General features: G+C 38.0%; 1 protein-coding gene across 2 annotated transcripts in view; it reads right to left on the bottom strand.

The window, feature by feature from the left end:
* Window positions 1–63: 63 nt before the first annotated feature.
* Window positions 64–20,784, bottom strand: part of krr1 (KRR1 small subunit processome component homolog) — a 34,844-nt gene continuing 14,123 nt past the window's right edge. For both annotated transcript variants that reach the window (XM_059977673.1, XM_059977672.1), the window contains 5 exons: window positions 20,057–20,113; window positions 3,690–3,860; window positions 2,908–2,985; window positions 2,660–2,753; window positions 64–959 (listed from right to left, as the gene is read on the bottom strand). In XM_059977673.1, coding sequence (XP_059833656.1) covers window positions 829–959; window positions 2,660–2,753; window positions 2,908–2,985; window positions 3,690–3,860; window positions 20,057–20,113 — 531 coding nt within the window. In that variant the 3' untranslated portion in view covers window positions 64–828. The remainder of the gene's footprint in view (window positions 960–2,659; window positions 2,754–2,907; window positions 2,986–3,689; window positions 3,861–20,056; window positions 20,114–20,784) is intronic.

Raw genomic sequence — 20,784 nt, forward strand, 5'->3', positions numbered from 1 at the left:
CAAAAAGTGTGAACTGAAATGCTGCAAGCAATATACCTTAACATTGCACAACATCACTTGCACTGCACGTGAATAGCTCATTATGAACATTTAATGAAACAAAAGCAGTTAATTTTAGATATAACACAAATTATGAGATACAAAAGAATTTTAAAATATTTTTCTAAATGGTATTATGTTAAATAAACTGAACAGTTGCACCTACACATAAAACACTGTCTTTGAAACTCATTGAAGACTTCACTTCAAGTACCGTAAAGGAGAACAATAGTTTTACCCTGACAGACAATACTAGTCCAAGAATACTTTAGTTGTGGTCTGCACAATCTCAGCACGTTTCCGCCAGTCTTCATAGGTTTCAGAATGCAGTGTATGCTTGTAGTACAGTGAAATATACTCCCACAATCTGTGTCCACTGGGACTACTATACAAGGTTTAAAATAGATTTTGTCCACCCCCCCACCCCTCACCTGCATTTTAAAAATATACCCGTCATTCTAATCAAGGAGTCAATTGATGGTGACAATAAAAGAACCTCGTACTCAGTTGTTAAGATTGGATTACAGAAGATCCAGACCTGTTAAATATTCTGAGATAGAAGACAGCTAGGGAATCACAAGTACTGGTTCAACTGCATGAACCAGCGACACCCTCAAACCTCAGTTGCTGAACTCTTGTTTCCACTTTTCCGTGTTTGTTGGGTGTTGTTCATCATCCGATGTGGTGGAAAATATGATACAGCTTTAGTGAGCATGACAGCAGTATTTATGGATAATTCAACCATGGTTGTCAAAAGCAAGTTAGGAGATATGGAAAATTATGCCAGTTTTATTTTTTCTTCTTCTCCTTTTGAGCCATCTTCTGTGCAACTTCCTCTGTTGCTGGAGCTCCTAGTTTTATCTTCTTGGCTGCTTTCACTTTTTCTTTAAAAACTTTAATGTCAATTTTAGTTTCAACAGCTAAAACAGAAAATAATTTCAGTAAAGATCACATGTCTACCTGGTACAAACTTTACAATTTAAAATACTATAGGTTGAAAGCAACAATATTGGCAATTGTACAGGTTTAGTTTATGCACAATTGTTCTTCCAATTACAATCTGAAAAAAGAAAAAGTTGATGAATCTGTTCCACCAATCATTAATCCCATGTTCCATAATATATTTTAATACTTATTTTGAACACTCTTAGATTTAACTTATTTTGACCCGGCATCTTGTCCTGTGTCAAAATCTGTCTCAAGCCCTGAAAGACACAGCTTCAATCTTTTGGACTTAGGCCATCAGTGAAAATACTCTGTCTTCAGTTTGCCCAAACAAAATTCCACGGAATGCAAAACTAGATTCTGTGTTCTTTCCACATAACTTAGTACTTAAATCATTAAGCATTAATGATTTCCGAAGGCAGTTCACTGAATGAATGCCATTAATGTACTGTCCAAAAACGTCATAAATAGAATGGGAAATGTTTATTTACAACACACTCCTGACTTTTCCAAACTTAAAGAAAATACCAGATAAATCCTGACAACAAACAAGAGAAAATTTGCAGATGCTGGAAATCCAAGCAACACACACAAAATGCTGGAGGAACTCAACAGGCCAGGCAGCATCTATAGAAAAGAGTACAGTCGATGTTTTGGGCCGAGACTCTTCAGCAGGACTGATAAATCCCAGGACTACTGAGATAAATACAATGTATATTCTTAAGAAAGTTATCCAAGTGTTACATAGAACTATGTGGACAATGGATGCAAAACCAAAGATTTTACTGAGTAGACAAAAAAAAAACGCTTCGTGGGAAAATTGCAAAAGGTAGGAGCGCATAACTACTTTCAAACAAAGTAGGAGATTCAGTCAGATTTATTAGAATTCTCATCCTGGAATCATTTTTTGAAATAATAGACGCACACTAGATCAATAAAATAAAACATTAGAAAATGATCTACTTAATGCGTAAGGTAAGCTTTAGCTTTCATAAGTCAGAATATTGAGTATAGAAATTGGGATGTTATGTTGAGGTTATACAAGACTTTGGTGACGCCACAATTGGAGTACTGTGTGCAATTCTGGTCACCAACCTCCAGAAAAGTTAAGATTGAAAGAGTGCAGGGAAAATTCACAAGGATGTTGCCAGAACTTAAGTACCTGAGTTATTGAGAAAGATTGAATAAGTTAGGACTTTATTCCCGAAGCATAGGAGAATGAGGGAAATTTGATAGAGATATTCAAAATTATGAGGATGGATATAGATAGGGTTCATGTAAGCAAGCTTTTCCCCACTGGGGTTAGTTGAGACTAGAACTAGAAGACATAGGTTAAGAGTTGAAAGATTAAATATTTAAGGAAACCTGAGGGGGAATGTCTTCGCTCAGAGGGTGATCTGAGATGCCAAAAGAAGCGGAGGATGTGGGTTCAGTTGCAACATATAAGAAGTTTTGATAAGTACATGGAAGGGAGAAGTATGGAGGGTTATGGTCTGGGTGCAGGTTGATTGAACTGGGCATAATACTAGTGTATAATGAAATAGATAGGACAAAAGACCCTGTTTCTGAGCTGTAGGCATCCAGGGCTCTATGACAACGGAACCACCATTCTTAATTCGTATTTTAAAGCAGCAGGATTTTGCTTGTTGTCTTTGTAAACACAGATAAATTTTACCTTTCTTTGCTTTAACCATGGGCTTCTCTTTAGGAGGAATAAAAGCTTTATTTCTTTCTTCCATCCGTCTAGCTGTTGCTTCTGCTTCTTTGGCCTGAAAATACAAATAGAAAATGGTAGATAATTACAATGATACTTTAATCAGCAAACTGAGACCAATAATCAAATTAATAAGGTAGTGAAGAGAAATTATTCATCTTTCATTACCCTCCCCCCCCATTTACAACAATTAAATATTTTAGACTGACCTTTGTTTCATGTAATTTTTTTCTCCTCTTGTCTTTCTCCTTTAGAAAGTATTCACCAGTTGCCAGTTCCTTATCAATCTAGATAGTAAGAATAGCAAGCAGTTATAAACAATACGCTGAGCCTTTTTAAGGTATGTGTCAGACCGCACTTCCAAGTATCGTGAGCAGTTTTAAGTCTCTTACCTCAAAGGATATGCTGGCATTGGAGAGGGTCCAGAGGAGGCTCACAAAAATTATTTCAAGAATGAAAGGGTTAACATATGAGGAGTATTTGATGGAGTTTAGAAGAATGAGGCGGAACCTCATTGAAACCTATCAATTATTGTAATTCCTAGATTGAGTGGGTGTGGCAAGGATAATTCCTATAGTGCCGGAGTCTAGAACCAGAGGAGTAATACGAGGGAGAACAATTTTAAGGTGATTGGAGAATATATTTGGAGGATGTCTGAGGTTTTTTTTGCAAAGAGATTGGGCATTGGATATACTTAAAATGGAGTTTGATAGGTTCCTGTTTTGTAAGGGTGTCAAGTTATGGGGAGAAGACAGGAGAATGGGGTTGAGAGAGATAATAAATCAACCATGATGAAATGGCCTAATTCTGCTCCTACGTCTTATGGACTATGCTCAGTGGACAAGAAATATCAGGGAGTGACGATGACTTGACTAATTGCTAAGTAACCTTGTTCGTAGACCTCATTCATGAGGCACAGATGGTAGGTAAACACCCTGTCAATTGTATTTAAGGTTACAGAATAAACGATTTAGCAGTAAAGTGTACCCACCTTGCTTTCTGGCTGAGGTGGTGGGAAAGGCGTGTACTCCTTCTTCATTCTCTTCTTTTTGGGCACTTTGCGTTTGTTTATGTTCTTCGGTTTGAAAGTGGGCAGAAAACGCTCCCAGTTCTGTGTTCTTAGCTCCTTGTCTTTTGCTAATTCCCGTTTAATCATCAATGTCTTTGAAAACATCAGAATTTTACCCACTTAGTATCATGCATATGAAACAGGCAAAAAAATGAAACAAACCTATAGAACAAATAAGTCGTTCAATGGAAAAGCCTTTTCAAGTCCCAATACCACGCTGGTATTTATGCACATTTTATTCAATATCTGTACTCTAACCTCTACCGTTATCTTTATATAACTCTTCATAATTGTTGAAGATTGTTTTTGTTGTATGTCGTGCCAAAACACAATAGCAAATTGCAAATACAGTGGATTCCAGTTAATTGGGCCATCAGTTAAGCGGCCTCTTTGATTATTTCAGACAAATCTTAAAGAACAACGACTAATCGAGAAAATAGTTGGGATTCGCTTTGTTTATTTGGGATACTATGCTGCTTAGTTGGGACAGGACAGTTGGCGAATAGTTTCTAGTGGCAATTGCGTGCACTTGTGGCCATTATACACTACACCATGCTTAGAGTGAATAGTTTTTAAATAGAGTCAGTTGCATGTGTTGGTGTTCAAAAAGCAAAGATTTTTTTCCACTGATAATTGGTGAGAAATATGGAGTAAGATAATTCAGAACTGTTTTACTCACTGCAGTTTTCAACATTCAGGCTTGGAGATGCCAGAAACAACCGGGAGTAAAAAATGAAACAATTTCACTACTGTACTTCAACAAATTAGGAAGTACAAAGAATTTGAAGGTAACAACCATCTTGAATGTTACAATGAAAATGAAGATTTGGAGGATGCAATCATCGAAACCATTGTATAAAGGCAGTTCAGTATTTGCACTAGGTGCCTGCACTAACTTTGTTCATTTACAGTCATTCAAAATAATACGGCAGCATACACTGAATGAATTCCTCCGTCAATAGCTATTACAAACTAATATACTGTTTTATAGAACTGCAGTAGCATTGGTAGTGTTCTAATGACATAGTTTGTTACTCAGTTAAACAGTAGTTTGCCATATTTTAAACCATCTTAACCATTTCCACGAAACTTCAGCAAATGTGGAAACCGGCCAGTCAGTGAGTGGCCAGTGAAGGAGTGGAGATTTGAGGCTTTGACTTGAGAGGCTTCGACAAGAGGTGGAGGACGAGTTTGTTCCCAGTTAGTCTTTACGCCTCCTGAGTCGGTGATGTGCCTCTCCTGTGAGATGTGGCAGTCTTGGGGGAACTCCCCTCTCCCGCAGAGTCACATCTGCCAGAACTGCTTACGGCTGGGCGATCTGGAAGACCGTGTGAGGAATCTTGAGCAGCAGCTGGATGACCTTCGACTCATAAGGGAAAAGGAGGCAGTCATAGATGAGAGCTACAGGGAGGTAGTCACACCTAGGCTGCCCGAAGCAGGTCGTTGGGTGACAGAGGGGGGAAAGCAAAGGTGAGTAGACAGGTAGTGTAGAGCACCCCTGTAGCCATTCCCCTGAATAATACGTTTACCATCCTGGATATGGTTGGCGAGAACGACTGACCAGGTGTGAGCCACGGTGGCAAGGCCTCTGGCACTGAGTCTGAGCCTGTGGTGCAGAAGGATGGGACAGAGAAGAGGAGAGCTGTCATCATTGGAGACTCAATAGTCAGGGGAGCAGACAGGAGATTTTGTGGACGTGAGAAGTACATCTGCATGGTTTGTTGCCTCCTGGGTGCCAGGGTCTAGGATGTCTCTGACTGGGTGCATGACATCCTGGTACGAGAGGGAAAGCAACCAAAAGTCGTGATACATGTTGGTACCAATGACATAGGCAGGAAGAGGGATGAGGTCCTGAAGTGTGAGTTTTGGAAACTAGGCAGAAGGCTGAAGAACAGGACCTCAAGGGTGGCGTTCTTAGGATTGCTACCAGTGCCACACGATAGTGATGGTAAGAATTGGAGGAGATGGCAGTTGAATGCGTGGCTGAGGAGTTGGTGCAGGGGGCAGGGTTTTAGATTTTTGGATCATTGGGATCTCTTCTGGGGAAGGTGGGACCTGTACAGATTGGATGGGTTGCACCTGAACTTGAGGGGGAGGAATATCCTTGCAGGTAGGTTTGCTAGCATGGTTCGGGAGGGTTTAAACTAATTTGCAAGGGGATGGGACCCGAGGCGATAAGAGCAGTGAAAGAAGTGCATAGAGTAAAGCCAGATCTAACATACAGAGAGGCTTTGAGGAAAGAGAAGCAGAATAAAGGTAGTAAGGTAGAAGGGCTAAAGTGTGTGTACTTCAATGCAAGAAGCATTAGGAACAAAGGTGATGAACTGAGAGCTTGGATACATACATGGAATTATGATGTAGTGGCCATTACAGAGACTTGGCTGGCACCAGGGCAGGAATAGATTCTCAATAATCCTGGATTTCAGTGCTTTAAAAGTGATGGGGGGGGGGGGGGAGGGGAGGAGGGGTGGCATTACTGGTCAGGGATAATATTACAGCTACAGAAAGGGTGGGTAATATAGCAGGATCCTCTTTTGAGTCAGTATGGGTGGGTCAGGAACAGGAAGGGAGCAGTTACCCTACTGGGGGTATTCTATAGGCCCCCTGGTAGCAGCAGAGATACCGAGGAGCAGATTGGGAGGCAGATTTTGGAAAGGTGCAAAGATAACAGGGTTGTTATCATGGGTGACTTTAACTTCCCTAATATTAATTGGCACTTGAATAGTTCCAAAGGGCTAGTCAAGTGGAAGAAGGCAGCATACATGAGGTTTAGGAAGCAAGGATCAGATGGGTCTATTGAGGAATATAGGGTAGCAAGAAAGGAGCTTAAGAAGGGGCTGAGAAAAGCAAGAAGGGGGCATGAGAAGGCCTTGGTGTGTAGGGTAAAGGAAAACCCAAGGCATTCTTTAATTATGTGAAGAACAAAAGGATGGACAGGAGTGAAGGTAGGACCGATTAGAGATAAAAGTGGGAAGATGTGCTTGGAGGCTGTGGAAGTGAGTGAGGTCCTCAATGAATACTTCTCTTCAGTATTCAGCAGTGAGGGAAAACTTGATGATGGTGAGGACAATATGAGTGAGGTTGATGTTCTGGAGCATGTTGATATTAAGGGAGAGGAGGTGTTGGAGTTGTTAAAATACATTAGGACATTTCAGTCCCTGGGGCCAAACGGAATATTCCCCAGGCTGCCCCACGAGGCGAAGGAAGAGATTGCTGAGCCTCTGGCTAGGATCTTTATGTCCTCATTGTCCACGGGAATGGTACAGGAGGATTGGAGGGAGGCAAATGTTGTCCCTTGTTCAAAAAAGGTAGTAGGGATAGTCTGTATAATTATAGACCAGTGAGCCTTACACCTGTGGTGGGAAAGTTGTTGGAAAAGATTCTTAGAGATAGGATCTATGGGCATTTAGAGAATCATGGTCTGATCAGAGACAGTCAGCATGGCTTTGTGAAGGGCAGATCATGCATAACAAGCCTGATAGAGTTCTTTGAGGAGGTGACCAGGCATATAGATGAGGGTAGTGCAGCAAATGTGATCTACATGGATTTTAGTATGGCATTTGACAAGGTTCCACAGGGTAGGCTTATTCAGAAACTCAGAAGGCATGGGATCCAGGGAAGTTTGGCCAGGTGGATTGAGAATTAGCTTGCCTGCAGAAGGCAGAGGGTCATGGTAGAGGGAGTACATTCAGATTGGAGGGTTGTGACTAGTGGTGTCCCACAAAGATCTGTTCTGAGACCTCTACTTTTTGTGATTTTTTATTAACTACCTGGATGTGGGGGTAGAAGGACGGGTTGGCAAGTTTGCAGATGACACAAAGGTTGGTGGTGTTGTAGATAGTGTAGAGGATTGTAAAAGATTGCAAGAAGACATTGATAGGATGCAGAAGTGGGCTGAGAAGTGGCAAATGGAGTTCAACCCGGAGAAGAGTGAGGTGGTACACTTTGGAAGGACAAACTCCAGGGCACAGTAAAAGTAAATGGCAGGATACTTGGTAGTGTGGAGGAGCAGAGGGATCTGGGGTTACATGTCCACAGATCCCTGAAAGTTACCTCACAGGTAGATAGGGTAGTTAAGAAAGCTTATGGGGTATTAGCTTTCATAAGTCAAGGGATAGAGTTTAAGAGGCACGATGTAATGATGCAGGTCTATTAAACTCTAGTTAGGCCACACTTGGAGTACTGTGTCCAGTTCTGGTCGTCTCACTATAGGAAGGATGTGGAAGCATTGGAAAGGGTACAGAGGAGATTTACCAGGATGCTGCCTGGTTTAGAGAGTATGGATTATGATCAGAGATTAAGGGAGCTAGGGCTTTACTCTTTGGAGAGGAGGATGAGAGGAGACATGTTAGAGGTGTACAAGATATTAAGAGGAATAGACAGAGTGGACAGCCAGCGCCTCTTCCCCAGGGCACCACTGCTCAGTACAAGAGAACATGGCTTTAAGGTAAGGGGAGGGAAGATCAAGGGGGATATTAGAGGAAGGTTTTTCACTCAGCGAGTGGTTGGTGTGTGGAATGCACTGCCTGAGTCAGTGGTGGAGGCAGATACACTAGTGAAATTTAAGAGACTACTAGACAGGTATATGGAGGAATTTAAGGTGGGGGGGGGGGTATATGGGAAACAGGGTTTGAGGGTCAGCACAACATTGTGGGCCGAAGGGCCTGTAATGTGCTGTACTATTCTATGTTCTATAAATTGTGGCAGCCGCTTAATTTGGCCAAAATGTAGTGGCCTCTCTGTGTCCCAATTAATTGGAGTTCACAGTGCATATAACTGTTAGGGTGAATAAAGATGATTCTCCTCAAGTCTGTTATCTCCTCACATTCACTGTTCAAAGCAAATTTATTGTTGTTGTTGAGTTGCTCGTCAAGCTGGTTTGTTAGCTTACAAATGTTTCGGTACCCAGCTAGCAACATCATCAGTGCAACTTCAAATGAAAAGTTGGTGATCTACATTGTTTGTTTTATATGTGTCCTGTGATGTGTGTGAGTGTGTGTGCATGCACCATTTCTATTGGTTACAGATTATGTAATCCACGATTGGTTTGTTAAAATCCAATTAGGTGTTAATTTTGTCTGGGCTGTGTTAGTCCACTGTTACGCAGGATTAACATTTTCCTCATGATTAACGTGTGTAATCAGGTGTGAACTGACTCTTGGGACTAGCAACCTGATACTGAAGTGGAATGTAAACTGGGTTCATTTCGACTTGCTTATTGATAGAATTCTGTGTGGAGAACAAAGCCTTTAAGAATTCTCGGGCTTGTTGTTGATGGACTTGGCCTAGAGTCGAATTGATGTGCTTTGTATAGATATAAGGGAAAGTTGATCATGATGGTTTACAGGCTCATGTACATGACGGTTCATGTAGTCTTGTTGATAGCTTCCTACCAGTCTGGCCAATATAATGCTTGACGCAGTTGGCGCATGCAATTTTGTATATGGTGTTTGTTCTGTGCGTTGTAGGTAGGGGGTCTTTTATTCTTGATAGACATTGGCCTAATGTGGGTGTAGGTTTGTATGCTACCGTGATGTCAAATGGTCGTAGAAATCCATTGGTCATTTCTGATATGTTCTTGATGTAGAGTAGGGTGACCATCTTGGTTAGACGATGTGTGCTTTTTTGATTTTGTCAGTTGGACAAACAGCACTGAACAAAATTCCTTGAGTATTCATTGTTCTCGAAAACTTTGTAGAGATGTTCTTCTTCACTCTTACATAGTAATGCTGTTCTGCAATGTGTAGTGGCCCGTTTGAATAATGTCCTGATGCAGCTTTGCTTGTGGACGCCTGAGTGGTTGCTGTGGAAATTGAGTATTTGATCTGTGTGAGTTGCCTTTCGGTAGACACTAGTTTGAAATTCGCTGTTGACTTGTCATTCAACCAATACATCTAAGAATGGAAGTCAGCTGTTATTCTCTTAATCCTACGTAACAGTCGAATAACACATCCCGGACAACAATTATCACCTAATTGGATTTTAACAAAACAATCGCGGAATACATAATCGGTAACCAATAGGGATAGTATATACACACACACACACACACACACACACACACACACTAATCACAGGACACATATAAGACGAACAATGTTGATTACCAATGTTTCATTTGAAGTTGCACTGATGATGTTGCCTAGCTGGGTAACGAAACATTTACAAGCTAACAAACTAGCTCGGCGAGCTACACAACAACAACATCCTCATCCCAAGCCACCAATCTTTTCCAATATCTTAAATTTATTATCCACATACATATACTACCCTGAGATTCATTTTTTTTGCAGTCATTTACAAGGAACTACAATATATAGAAAAGAAAACTGTTCTTGAACCTGCTGGTGTGAGACCCAAGGCTCCCGTACTTCCTGCCCAATGGTGGTAGTGAGAAGCAAGTATGGCCTTGATGGTGGGTTAGGTTTTTGATTATGGATGCCTCTTTCTTATGGCAACACTCCATATTTGGGGTGGCAAGGTAGTGTAGTGGTTAAAACTTTACAGTTCCAGCGACCCGAATTCAATTCTTGTCGCTGCCTGTAAGGAGTTTCTACATTCTCTCCATGACCATGTGGGTTGCCTCTAGGTGTTCCTGTTTTTTCCCCAGAGTCCAAAGACATATTGTTTGGTAGGTTAATTGGTCATTGTGAATCGTCCTGTGTTTAGGCTAGGATTAAATCAGGGGTTGCTGGGTGGTGTGCTCAAAGGGCCTATTCCACTTTCCATGTCAATAGATAAATAACTATTCTTATGGTAACACTCCATATAAATGCTGAATGTTTGGGAGATCTTTTCCTGTGATCGACTGTGCTGTATCCACCACATTCTGTTGCCTTTTCTGTTCCTGGGCATTGATGTTTCCCTATTAGGCCTTGAAGCCTAACATCATGAATGGCCGTTGTGATACACACTTTGAAAGGGAGAATAAAACTAAACCTGTCTCAACTCCAGCAGCATCTGGTGATCTGTAATATCTGTTAGAAGTTGACAGCAGAATATCTTTCAAGAGGATGAAACCTCACAAGGCCTCAGTCCCTGAGGTACCTGGTAAGGCACTGATAATGTGTGCCAACCAACCGGCAGAATATTCAAAGGCACCTTCAACCTCTCTCTGCTGAAGTCAGAGTTTCCCACCTTCTTCAAAAGTGTAACAATCATACCACTGCACACGAGGAGCAAGGTGAGCTGCCTCATCAACTATCTCCTATTTGCACTTACATCTACTGTGATGAAGTACTTTGAGAGGTTGTCCATGGCCAGAATCAACTTGTGTCTAAGCAAGGACCTAGACAAGCTGCAAATTGCCTATCACCACATTAAGTCTACAGTGGATGCAAACTCACTGGCTTTCCAGTTGGCCTTGAATCAACTAGACAATAACAATACATACATCTAGCTATTTTTATTGATTTCAGCTCAGTATTCACACAATCATACCTTCAGTTTTAATCTACAACCTCCAAAGACTATGCTTCTGTACCTCCCACAGCAACCGGATCCTTGACTTCTCAGGAAGATTACAGTCAGTGCAGATTGGAAATAACATCTCCTTCTCACTGACAATCAACACAGGCGCACCTTAATGATGCATACTTAGCGCTGCTGTACTCTCTTTCTACACCCATGACTATATGCCTGGGCATAGGTCAAATGCCAAAAAAAATTGTCGATGACACAACTTTGTTGACAGAATTTCAGATGGTGATGAGAAGGCATACAGAGGCATAATAAATCAGCTGGTTGAGTGGTGTCACAACAACCACTTTGCACTCAAGGACTTAAGGAAGGGGAAGTTGAGAGAACACAGACCAGTCATCATCGAAGGATCAGTAGTGGAAAGGAAGAGCATTTTAAAGTTCCTGAATGTCAACACCTCCGAAGATCTATCCTGGGCACAACATATTAGTGCAATTACAAAGAAGGCACAACAGTGACTAAATTTCATTAGGAGTTTGAGGCGACTTGATATGTCATCAAAGATTCTTGCAAATTTCTACAGGAGTAGCGTGAGGAGCTTTCTGACTGGTTGCATCGCTATTTGGTATGGTGTTGCCACTGCCCAGGATCGGAAAAATCTACAAAAAGTTGTAAACTCAGCCAGCTCCATCAGGGCTCTAGCCTCCACAGCATCGAGGACACCTTCAAAAGGCGACATCCACTATTAAGGACCATCCTCCCATCATCCAACAAATGCCCTCTTCTCATTGCTACCATCAAAAAGGCAGGGAGCCTGAAGACATACACTCAATGTTTCAGGAACAGCTTCATCACCTCCCCAATCAAATTTCTGAATGGACAATGAACCCACAAACACTACCTCACTATTTTTTCTTTTTTTGTATGACTTAATTTATTCTATTTATGTACACACACTTCTTATTGTAATTTATAGCTTTCTTGAATTGTGCACTGCAATAGCCTGCTAGTGCAAAATAGCGAATTTCATGACATATGCCAGTGAAATTCTACCTGATTCAATCAGTTAGGATTCTGATGCCTCTAGTTACAGTCTCACCCTACCTCAGTGGAAAAAGTCTGCATGCATTTACCCATTTATACTCCTCAAGATTACCCCTCATTTCTCCCCTCAATTTGATTACTCCTCAAATCTCCCCTCATTCTTCTTTGTTCCAGGGAATAAAGTCCTAACCTATTCAACCTTTCCCTATAAATCAGGTCCTCAAGTTGTCTGGGTAAGTTTCTGATGAAGACTTGAGTCACTTATTTCTTCAGAGGTTGGTTACATAAGGTTGTTGTAGCTTGCCTCTTCAATGTAGTGCAACAAAATGAGTTTTTTTTACAAAACCACTTTAAGATTACTGTGGGCAGATGTAATAAATGGATGGTGCAGTTTGCTTCTCAGAGTTTGTAGCACAGCCTTGCAGTGACAGAGACCTGGTTTCAGTCGAGACATAGGGTGCGGCCCGTATGGAGTTTGCAGGTTCTCCACGTAACCATGTGAATTTTCTCTGGGTAGTTCAGTCTCATTTCCCATCTAATAACATACACGTTGGTGGTTTAATTGGCTGCTCAGTGTAAACTGTAATATGTCACTAATGTGTAAGTGAATGGCAGAATCTTGGAGGAGTTGATAGGAATGAGGGGGGAGTTAATGATCATAAACATGAGATTCTGCAGGTGCTGAAAATGTTGAGCAACATACACAAAATGGAGTAACTCAGCTGGAGAGTCAACATCCAAAGGAAGGGTCACAACCCAAAATGCCGACTGTCCATTCTTAACAGATACTGCCTGAGCCGCTGAGCTCCTCCAGCAGTTTGCTTGTTGCTGCAGTTCTGCTTCTCATTGACTGAGCAAGCAACATTCCATAGGAAAGAATATTACAGAGACTAGCAATAACTACAAATGAAGACATTTCTCATCTCAGTCTCAGATGACATTTCCTTCAGTCTGTGAGGCTGACACATTCTCAAGTTTACTTCTTGTTTCAATGACATTGTGTCAGTAAAAGAACTGGTCATTGACTTCAGGAAGGGGGGAGGGGCGGTGTACATGTCCCTGTCTACATCAACAGTTTTGAGGTCAAGATGGTGAGAGGTTCAGGTTCCAAGGAACGAACATCACTAATAACCCATCCTCGTCCAACTGTGACCAAGTATACTCATTAATGTCTCTAATTCATCAGGATGCTAAAATAATTTGGCATGTCCACTTTGACCATGGGTTGGTATGACAAATGCTCTGCCCATGATTGCAAGAAAATGCAGCTCATGACAGAAATCAACCGGGGGGTGGAGTTTCAAGATGGCGACGTAAGCATCTGCCTTTTAGGCACTCTTTATTTTTTCAACTATAATCACCCTTTAATCAAATCTTTCCGAACTTAATCATATGAGTTGCTACTTCTGATTAACTCTTTTTTCCTAAAATAATATTTGATCTAATCTTGTCAAACTTAAAATGGCTACAAGTAAGAAATCGTCTAAGGATCCTTTATCTATCGATACAGTTGCTAACCTTCTGGATTCTAAACTTGCGGGTTTGGAAGGCAGACTAGAAGGTAAATTGGATAGTAAACTGTCAAGTTTGGAAAAAAGGCTTACCACGAAAATATCTGATCTTGAAGGAGTTGTTAGATCGCTTGAAATTAAGTTTCAATCGCAGGCATCAGATGTTCAGCGGCATGAAGATAAGATTACGACTCTTGAACAATCAATTTGTGAAAAAACACGTACAATTGAAGCGTTGGAGAAGAAGATAGAGTCGACTGCTAAAACTATGGATCAGTATAAGTTTAAAATTACTGATCTTGAAAACCGATCTCGCAGACAGAATTTGCGCATCATCGGATTTCCGGAAAAAGTTGAGTCCGGTGATTTAACTGAATTTTTCTCTAAATTACTGTGGGAAATTTTCGGTGATGAAGGTTTGCAAACTAAACCTGTTATCGATCGTGCTCACAGAGTTGCGAGGTTTTCGTCTACGACTGGTAAACCACGAGCGGTGATTGTTCGCCTTCATTATCCTCGTGAGAAAGAGCTTCTAATTCGATTAGCTCGTAAAAAAGGTATGATCTCTTATAATACCAATTCATTTCGAATTGTTGAGGATTACTCCTACGATGTAATGAGAGCCAGAATCGCTTTTAAACCAGTGATGGCAGAGATTCACTCGATTGGACTTAAACAAGCTTTAATGTATCCAGCGAAGCTTAGAATTGTGCTGAACGACAACAGTCAACGATTTTTCAACACTCCGGAAGAAGCGAAGAAATTTGTTGAAGAATATCGATCTTCTAGTGCAACTTGAACTATGAGTTACATTGAAGATTTTTTGGAGAGAGGATGCCATTTCATTTTTAGTTTTAACCCATGAAGCTGGGTTATAACTTCTTATCCTGATCTACGGGTCTGGTTTTTTTTCTACTACTATTATCATTGCTTATAGATGCTGTTTTAATTTTTATAATATCCTTTTTTATACACGTTTGTATTTTGTAATAATGAATTATTTTTTTAAAATGTCGTTTCTTCTTCCCATAAGACTTTGCTTTTTATAAGCGTTTATTTGTTTGCCTGTATTTAGAAATGGAACAAATGTTTTGAATCTTTTTTTAGTCTTTTTTTATATATGCTGTAGTGTCTATTAAATCTTTTTTTTAATTCTATTTTGATAACTCTTTTTTACTAAATTTTCTTATTAGATTGCTGAACATATTCATATTTTGTAATATGGCTTTTTCAAAATGTCGTTTCTTCTTCCCATAAGTCTTTGCTTTTGAAACGTCATCTTTCTTGTATTTGAATATGGAATTTTTCTTTTAAAGGTATATTACACTTTTAAATTTTAATGTTCATTTTTTTTTATTAATGATTTTTTGTTTTACTATTTTAGTTTTTTTTTAACCTGACTGATATATATATATATAATATATATATATATTTTTTGCAACCCTATATCTTAATCTGGGTGTTATATAGTTTTTTTAAAAATCTTCTTATGGAGCTGCCATCTTGAAATGGGTGTAATATTAGTATTAGTTTATGCGCCTGCCGCTTGGCTTTCTTTCAAAGGGTGGGGGGAGGGGGGAGGGATCTTTTTTCACGCTTTTGCTTTTTATATTTTTGCTTTTAGTTTATGGGCCGACTTTAAATTATTAATATTGTTGAGATGTCATGATCTCTGGTTGCTCCTGAATCAATTTTCCTTCTTCCTAAATTGTGGGTTATGTGTCTTTTTAACCTTTTATGATACACACAATTATTATTGGTATGATGGATAAATCTATTAACTTTATCTCGTGGAATACTAATGGTTTAAATCATCCGATTAAACGTAAAAAAATATTTAAAGTATTCCATAGATTGAACGCTAATATTATTTTTGCACAGGAGACCCATATTAGGAGGGAGGATAATCAACTTTTTTTTTGGTTCTGGAAGGGTCAACAATTTCACTCGAATTGTACCGCTAAAATTAGGGGTGTGTCTATTTTTATAGACCCCTCAATTTCGTTTACACATTATGAAGTTATTTCTGATCCACAGGGCAGATTTTTGTTGATAACTGGTTCACTTTTTAATCGAAAAGTCGTTCTAGTTAATATTTATGCTCCAAACTTTGACTGCCCTGAATTTTTTAAATGTTTATTTACTTCCCTTCCTAACTTGAATGAATATATGTTGATAATGGGTGGAGACTTTAATTGTTGTTTGAATCCTTCGATGGATAGATCTAAACCTATTCGAACTCTTCCGAATAGATCAGCTTTACTTATTAATTCTTTTATGGTCGATTCTGGAATTACTGAAATATGGCGGTTTCTGAATCCTAAAGATAAAGAATTTTCATTTTTTTCACATGTATATCATAGTTATTCTAGAATTGATTATTTCCTTATTGATCATCGTTTATTAACAGATGTTACTGATTGTAAATATGACTCTATTGCTATTTCGGATCATGCACCTTTGAAGTTATCTATCAAGATCTCAGACTCTTCTATTAATACTAGATCTTGGAGACTTAATGCTACTTTGCTTCAAGATCCAGAATTTATTACCTTCATAAAACAACAAATTGACTTATTTTTTTCAACAAACTATACCGAAGAGATTGACAGAGGAATACTTTGGGACTCTTTCAAGGCTTTTATCTGTGGACAAATTATCTCATATTCCGTTGGTAAAAGAAAACAAAGATATTTAGATATAGCTTTATTGGTGGATAAAATTAAAGAAATTGATAAGATTTATTCTGTTACTCCTACCAAAGAACTTTATAAGAAGAGAGTTGAGCTTCAAATGGAACATAGTTTATTATTATCTTCTTCAATTGAGAATCAATTAATTAAGACCAGGGCTCAATTTTATATTCATAGTGATCGAACTGGTAAATTGTTAGCTAATCAATTAAAAGCTATTTCGACTAAGCAACAAATTATTAAAATTCGTAAACAAGACGGTAATTTAACTACTGATCATAAAGAAATCAATAACACTTTTCAAGATTTTTATAAATCTTTATATCAATCAGAATTTGATGGTGACCTGTCCATGATGGATAATTTTTTTAACAACTTGAATATTCCTAAACTGATAGATGAAGATTGTAGCTTGCTTGATGCTCCTATCTCTATGGCCGAAATAAGAGAGGCTATCTCATCAATGAATTCAGGGAAAGCTCCTGGTCCTGATGGTTTTATTGTAGAATTTTTTAAAACTTTTTCTTTATTGCTTTCTCCTTGGCTATGTGAAATCTTTAATGATGCGTTTGTTAAGAAGAGATTACCTCAATCTTTTTATGAAGCTACTATTTCTCTAATTCTTAAAAAAGATAAAGATCCTACTTTATGTGCATCTTATCGCCCTTTATCATTATTAAATGTAGACTCTAAGATTCTTACAAAAATTTTAGCCATTAGATTAGAAAAGGTACTATCACAGATTATTTCAGAAGATCAAACTGGTTTTATTAGGAATCGGTATTCCTTTTTTAATATTAGAAAATTGATTAACATAATTTATACTTCATCACCTACAACCCCAGAATGTGTTATCTCATTAGATGCTGAAAAAGCTTTTGATAGAGTTGAATGGACATACTTATTTAATGCATTGAGAAACTTTAATTTTAGTCCTAATTTTATATCATGGATTAAATTAATATATTATAAACCTGTTGCTTCTGTTCTTACAAATAATTATAGATCCTCTTTTTTTCAATTATCTCGTGGTACGAGACAAGGTTGTCCTTTAAGTCCTTTATTATTTAATATTGCATTAGAACCTTTAGCCATTGCTATTCGTGAATCTCCTAATATTTTTGGTATCATCTGTAATGAGAAGTTATACAAATTATCACTTTATGCTGATGATTTGCTGTTATATATTTCTGATCCTAATAGGTCTATTCCCACTATTTTATCCTTGTTGGCTCAATTTGGTAGTTTTTCTGGTTATAAATTAAACTTAGATAAGAGTGAATTATTCCCCTTAAACGCGCAAACCTTATTGAATGACAGGATGCCATTTAAAGTTGTTACTGATAACTTTATCTATTTAGGTATAAAAATCACTAAGAAATATAAAGATTTATTTGGACTGAATTTTTTACCTATGCTTCATCAAATTCAACAACTTACTACAAGATGGTCTCCCTTATTTTTATCATTAGTTGGTCGGATTAATGCTATTAAAATGATGATTTTACCGAAATTTTTATATTTATTTCAAGCCTTACCAATTTTTATTCCTAAATCTTTTTTTGACAACATTGATTCAAAAATTTCCTCATTTGTGTGGCAAAATAAAAACCCCAGGTTAAGCAAAAGGCAATTACAAAAATCTAAAAAAGATGGTGGTCTAGCTTTACCTAACTTTAGATTTTATTATTGGGCGAATAATATTCGTAACCTAACGTATTGGAAACTAGATTTGGACTCACCATTGTGTCCACAGTGGGTAAATTTGGAATGCAGTGAGGTAAAGGGATATTCTATATTCTCCATTCTTGGTTCTTTTCTTCCTGTTGATTTAGTTAAATTCAATAAACAGATATCTAACCCTGTTGTCAAACATACACTACGAATTTGGTTTCAATTTCGGAAATTTTTTAATCTGAAAAACTGTTCTTGACAGCCCTATTTTATTTAATTTTTTTTTCAAACCTTCATTGACAGATCAAGCTTTTAGCATATGGAAAAGGAAAGGTATAAAATGTTTTCGTGATCTTTTTTTTGAAGGTACTTTGATGTCTTTTGATCAACTTTCTAACAAATTTAAATTACCTAAATCTAATTTTTTTAGATACTTAAAAATTAGAAATTTCTTACACAAAATTCTTCCATCTTTTCCCAACTCAACTCCATTGGATTTTTCAGATTTGATTTTTACCTTTAATCCCTGCCAGAAGGGATTAGTAGCTTTTATTTATAACATGATTATGAAGATACAACCAGAAATATCAGATAGAATTAAACAAGAATGGGAAAAAGAACTTCGATATAATATATCAACAGATAAATGGGAAAAAATTTTGCAAATGGTTAATTCCTCTTCTATTTGTGCTAAACATACTTTAATACAATTTAAAATTGTACATAGAGCTTATATGTCTAAAGATAAGCTTGCTCGATTCTACTCGCATATCAATCCTCAATGTGACAGATGTCACTTAGAAGTGGCTTCACTGACCCACATGTTTTGGTCATGTCCCACTTTACATAACTATTGGAAGGACATTTTTGATGTCATTTCCTCAGTATGGAATATCGATTTACAACCTCATTTTATTACTGCAATTTTCGGTATCCCAAATGAAGATGGTAATCAGTTTTCCCCTTCAATCAGACGAATGATTGCTTTTGTAACACTAATTGCCAGAAGGTCTATATTACAAAACTGGAAAGAAGTAAATCCTCCTACCACATCTCAGTGGTTCTCTCAAACTATTTCCTATCTGAGTTTGGAAAAAATTAGAAGCACTATTTTTGACTCATCAATTAAATTTGAAGAAACCTGGGGACCGTTCATGCGACATTTTCATATGTATTAATTTGGCCTTTTTCAGATCCTTTTCTCTACTTATCCTTGTTCAGGTATGGAGTTCTGGAGTTTTTTCTTGACACTATCACATACTTATAAACTGTTATTATTGCCCATGTTAGTTTAGTTTAGTATTTTTTTCAATATATATTTTCTTCTATATATTTTCAATTTTTTTTTTCTTTTTTGATGATTATTTTTGTTTTTTTCTCATATATATTTATATAGACTTGATTGATTAATGTACCTTTTGTTGATTGATGTTTAATAGGATATTATTATCCTATTACTAATGTAATTTCAAGTTTATTGAATTTGTAATCTATTCATTATCATGCTATGTTTTTTTTTATATATGAAATTTAATAAAAAGATTGAAAAAGAAAGAAAGAAATCAACCACCCTTCTATGGACTCTGTCTACATTTCTTGCTGCCTTAATAAAGCACCTGATCCACTCCTGAAATTTTGTCCTTTTCCCTCTCATCAGGCAGAAGATACAGAAGCCTAAAAGCTCCTGTACTGCTGTTATTAGACTATTAAATGGTCCCCTTATACAATAAGATGGACTTTTGACTTTGCAATCTATTTATTATGACCTTGCACCTTGTCTGGCTGCACTTACACTTTCTGTGTAACTGTAACACTTTATTCTGCATTGTTATTGTTTTATCACGTACTATCTCAATGTACTGTTGTAATAGTGATCTGTAAAGACATTTTCTCATTGTACCTCAGTCCATTTGACAGTAATAAACAACTTAACAATTTATTGCAATACCTTGATATTGTAGATTGGATGAATATTCTTCATGGTATCAATTACTACTTTTCTGGCCTGAAAAAATTAAGACAACAAATATTACTATGACTACAAAAGTTACATGGACTATTGTTCTCACTAAGGTGGGTAGCACTGCATGGTCAAGTTTATTGATGAGCTGCTGCAAATGGTTCTGTTTGGAACTGACTCCACAACCTGGCTATTTCACAGACAATGGAGTGGCACATGGTGTAGCAGTTAGTGCAAGCGCCAGCAACCCGGGTTGATTTTTCACCGCTATTCATCAGGTGTTTGTACATTCTTCCCGTCACCTTGTGGGTTTCTTCTCACACAGTTCAATGGGTCACATGGGTGTAACTGGGCAGCGCAGGCTTGTTGAGACAGAAGGGCCTGTTACTGTGCTGCATCTCTAAATAAAATAGCATTAATAACAACATTCCATGGCAACTGTATAGTATGGACTCCAGAAACACGTAGGTAAAACTGTGCAAGGTCAATTCCTTAGAGAGACGGTAGACTGAAAACATTTTGACAAGAAGTCCCCTGGTGCCATTGAAAGCAGACTTGTTGAATTTTGTTTTGGATAGCATATTGCTTCAAGTTTCTATTAAAAACTAAAAACGTATCACCCCCTATGAATTCAAACACCTCATATTTATCTGGATTAAAAGCCACTTGCCACATACCTACTTTATCAAGCCCCCGAAATTTATGTCTACCTTACT

Source organism: Hypanus sabinus, chromosome 8 (genome assembly GCF_030144855.1).
Source record: "Hypanus sabinus isolate sHypSab1 chromosome 8, sHypSab1.hap1, whole genome shotgun sequence".
Classification (NCBI taxonomy): Eukaryota; Metazoa; Chordata; class Chondrichthyes; order Myliobatiformes; family Dasyatidae; genus Hypanus; species Hypanus sabinus.